Source organism: Nilaparvata lugens, chromosome 10, assembly GCF_014356525.2.
Source record: "Nilaparvata lugens isolate BPH chromosome 10, ASM1435652v1, whole genome shotgun sequence".
Classification (NCBI taxonomy): domain Eukaryota; kingdom Metazoa; phylum Arthropoda; class Insecta; order Hemiptera; family Delphacidae; genus Nilaparvata; species Nilaparvata lugens.
In genome coordinates, this window is record NC_052513.1 from 41,694,687 (window position 1) to 41,699,524 (window position 4,838).

General features: G+C 29.7%; 1 protein-coding gene across 2 annotated transcripts in view; it reads right to left on the reverse strand.

Moving 5' to 3' along the window:
* Positions 1–4,236: 4,236 nt before the first annotated feature.
* The window catches only part of LOC111058390 (arp2/3 complex-activating protein rickA), a 10,068-nt gene continuing 9,466 nt past the window's right edge, over positions 4,237–4,838 (reverse strand). For both annotated transcript variants that reach the window (XM_022345916.2, XM_022345915.2), the window contains exon 4: positions 4,237–4,838. This exon is cut by the window's right edge and continues 628 nt beyond it. In XM_022345916.2, coding sequence (XP_022201608.2) covers positions 4,625–4,838 — 214 coding nt within the window. In that variant the 3' untranslated portion in view covers positions 4,237–4,624.

Consider the following 4,838-nt stretch of genomic DNA (forward strand, 5'->3'; position numbering starts at 1 on the left):
CTACAAATATTGACAACAGGGAGCAGACCAAACAGCTAGATTGAAATTCGATGAGCGCTACCATTCAAAAATTATTTGTCAGCCCGGGAAAATATTTTTTCCAAATAATTATAATATTTTTCAAATAATTTTTGGATAGTAGCGCTCATCGAATTTTCATCTAGCTGTTTGCCCTGTTGTCAATATTTCCAGTAGCAGAAGTCTTCGGGGTGAATTACAGCATTTTATTTGCATTTTCGATTAATAATATAATTAATTCATTAGCATTTGATTAATTGCAATATCTCATTAATTTCCATCTGTATAATTTTCTATTTCTTAAATAAACTTCTAAACTACGTGATTAAAGATATGCCTGTGATATTTCATTGCACATCATTAGATTTTCATTTTCATGTCTAGGTTTAGAGTTCAAGAGTGTTGGTGTCATAGTGTATTTCAAATCTAATTAGATGAATCCAGCTCATTTAGAATATTTTGTTCAGAATAGATCGTATTAAAATTTTGATCTCAATACTTTTAAGATATCAAATAAAGCTATATTCCAGAAAATGAGTTTTTCATATTATTTTTATGGATTACCTTCTACCATGAAACTCACAATCAATAGGCTTATATTGCAGGAGAAAGTAAAAACTAATAATATTATATTATTAAATGAAAATCCAAATTAAAGCTGTCATTCACCCCGAAGCCTTCTGCTACTGCAAATATTGACAACAGGATAAACAGCTAGATGAAAATTCGATGAGCGCTACTTTAATTCATTACCTAGCATTTGAATAATTGCAATGTATCAGTAATTTCCATCTTTAAAAACTAATAATATTAGTGGTATTAAAATAGGAAACTACTAAAATATCAGCTTGTATATCCTCTTGCAAGAGGGCAAGCGAGAAGACAAGCTCACTTTTTGCTAATAAATTAATATCTTTGTGGTGTTTTTTCTTGTAATATTGTACTTTTGTTCATGAGAAACAACACATTCTATTCTATTCATAATATTCTCCTTATCTACTAAAACAAAGGAGGAGTTAGTATGTGCTATTTTTTCAGTTTGTGATGACCAATATTCAACTGTTAATTCTCAAGGAATTCAGCGCTATTATCCAAAATATTCAGAACCAAATATTGAAATGACATGCAGCTCGTTAGTTTTTGAAAAGATACGGTAAATTCATGATCGATCACCTAAGTTATTTATTCATTTGTTATTATTAAACGAAAATCCTAATTAAATGCTGTAATTCACCCCGAAGACTTCTGCTACTGCAAATATTGACAACAGGGTGAGCAGCTAGATGGAAATTCGATGAGCGCTACTATTCAAAAATTATTTGTCATTCCCGGGCTGACAATTAATTTTTGAATAGTAGCGCTCATCGAATTTCCATCTAGCTGTTTACCCTATTGTCAATATTTGCAGTAGCAGAAGTCTTCGGGGTGAATTACAGCATTTAATTTGGATTTTTGTTTAATAATAATAAATAATTCATTTGCATTTGAATGATTGCAATATCTCAGTAATTGCCATCTGTATCTCTCTCTTGATACAATTATTACAAATCATATGAATATAATCGGGAAAGAACAACAGAAAGATTCTTCAAAACGCAGATTCATCATAATCCTCAGCAATGTTCTCATTGGTAATTATTAATTCATATGATGTTACGTTATGAGTCATGAAAACATTCTTCCACTGAGATCCGTTTTTAATTATTTATATTTGGATTTTTCTCAAATTCATATCCATCAATATTCTCATGACAAATACGAATATGTTGTAATAGGTATTCATTTTCTAATTCTATTGCTAAATGCGGATTAAAAGGTTTTATGAAATAAAAAACAAATAATTCGATTCAAAACATATCTACATTTTATTCTCAACTTAAAAAGAAAATCCAAACATGAAACTTGTATAGACAGGATAATAAGGACAATATGTACTCATAAAAAAAATAGTATACAGCTTTTCTGAATTCAAGTAGAAGAAAATATTCATAATAGATATATTGTGCCCTCTCTGATGAAATTTAATTTCTCAAACTTCTTTTGCTCTGTACAAACCAATTACAATTCACGGTAGGTACCGTACAAAATTGGAATTTATTCGACAAAATATTCATAGAACATTACAAATTTGAGGTAGACACTAGTCTAAGATGAACAATATGTTGTACCAACTCTGTTAAAAAATAAACAACGATTGATTGTTTGCTTCAAAGCTATCGAAGCTTGATAAATAACTATCATAATTATAATAGAACCAGGACCTCCCATATACTACCTGGAAGTTGTTTAGGAAGTCCTGATAGAAAACAATAGAATACAATAACAGATGAAAATAGCCTACAGTCAATAGTATTCATTCATATAGTATCATACTTAGCTCATGAAGTAAAAACCGTAACTTGTGTAAAAGTGAACAAGATGATTATAATCATATAAGATTGAGTACTGTTACAATATCTTAAATGAATAGAGTGAGGATGAATTAATAAGATCTATAATGAGCTACAATAAAAACAAGGAGAAAATTCTTCAAATTGAGTGAAATCGGAGACAAATAATGACAAGTAGGCCTTATGAGAGCAGATAATTCAACAGTATATTTGCTATATGGTGAAATTAAGTAAGATTGGATATCTTTACAAATATATTGAATGAATAAAATTAGAATGAACTAGATTTGAAATGAATTACAATTAACCTAAGAGGAATTCTTCAAATTGAGTGAAATCAGAGAGAAATAATGACAATGAGTAATCAGAGACAATAAATCTTTACTCTATGGTGAAATTAAGTAAGATTCAGTACCGTGACAAATATCTTGAATAGATAGAACTAAAATGAAGTAGATCTAGAATGAATTAAAATCATGCTAAGAGGGATTCTTCAAAAATAGAGTGAAATGAGATACAAGTAGAGACAATAATTCAACGGTACCTAACTCTATGGTAAAATTAAGTAAGACTGAATAGGGCCTACCGTATATTCTGAATGAATAGAATTTGAATAAACTAGATCTAAAATGAATTAAAATCAATCTAAGAGTAATTCATCAAATATCAAATTGAGTAAAATAAAGTGAGATTGAATCTCTTAAAAAATATCTTGAATAAATAGGAGAAGAATGAACCAGATCTGGAATTAATCACAATTATTAACCTGAGGAATTCTTCAAATATGTTAGGCCCATGGTATATTATTTTTTTAGGTATTTATTTTTTGCTTGTATCTTTTTTCTATGTTATTTTTCTGCGATTTTCTAATATTGTAGCCTATATTATTTATATATTTTTGCTGGTATCTGTTTTTCTATTTTATTTTTATGTAAAATTGGTGTTGTCAAGTCGGAAGTCGTTGAATAAATAAATTTGAATGAATCAAATTTGGAAGTCGAATAAATAAATAAATTGATTGAAATTGAGCTAGATCGAATTCCGTATCATAATAAATATCCTGAATGAATCAGAATAGAATCAGAATAAATTACAATCAACCTAAGAAAAATTCCTCAAATTAAGTGAGATTCAGATTGAACAAACCTCTCAACAAATATTTTGAATAAATTAGAATTGGGATGAACTAGATCTGAATAATGAATTAGGAATTAACTTGAGAGGAATAATCACTCTAGAAAACTATGTATAAATATACATAAACTCACTTAAAACATTAGCAAAGTATAGGTCAACCAGAAAAAAGTGCCAAAAACCTATTTACCATACTAATCACGAATTTCTGTAAGATTGAAAATTATAAGTAAGACTGAATACCGTAAAAAATATCTTGAATAAATAGAATTAGAATGAACTAGATCCAAATACTGAATGAGAAATGAACTTGAGAGGATCGAATCACGGTAAATAGAAGAAGACGGTAGGTGTCACGCGCATGTTTGTGCTAAATTTCCGGTGTAGCTGACGTCATTTTATATCCAATCATCTGTTTTCACAAATAAGTTTAATAAATTGCCAAAAGGTGTTAAAAGCCTCGGTTGGTGGCGATGATGCAATCTAGCTGGCTGGCCACAGCGCACACATTTCATGACCCCTACCGTTTTTCATCTATATACCGTGGATCGAATAATCACTCTAAAAAACTAGGGATAAATATACATAAAATCACTTAAAACATTAGCAAAGTGTAGGTCAACCAGAAAAAAGTGCCAAAAACCTATTTACCATACTAATCACGAATTTCTGTAAGATTGAAAATTATAAGTAAGACTGAATACCGTAAAAAATATCTTAAATGAATAGAATTAGAATGAACTAGATCTAAATACTGAATGAGAAATGAACTTGAGAGGATCGAATAATCACTCTAGAAAACTTGGGATAAATATACATAAAATCACTTAAAACATTAGCAAAGTGTAGGTTAACCAGAGAAAAGTGCCAAAAACTTATTAACTGTACCATACTCATCACGAAATTTCTGTGAGATTTAAAATTAAGTAAGATTGAATACCGTAACAAATATCTTGAATAAATCGAATTAGAATGATCTAGATCTGAATACTGAATGAGAAATTAACTTGAGAGGAATAATAACTCTTGAAAACTAGGGATAAATATACATAAAATCACTTAAAACATCAGCAAAATGTAGGTTAACCAGAAAAAAGTGCCAAAAACCTATTAACCATACTCATCACGAATTTCTGCACGGGTCTGACAACGTACCCCATGACAAGTTCATAGGCATTGAAATCTGGACTGGGCTTACTTCTTGAATTCAGTCTGGCAACATTATTTTGAGTTTCCAAATCATTGTGTTCGTTGGGGTGGACTAATTGGCTCTCTCTCTCATTTACTGGGGAAGAA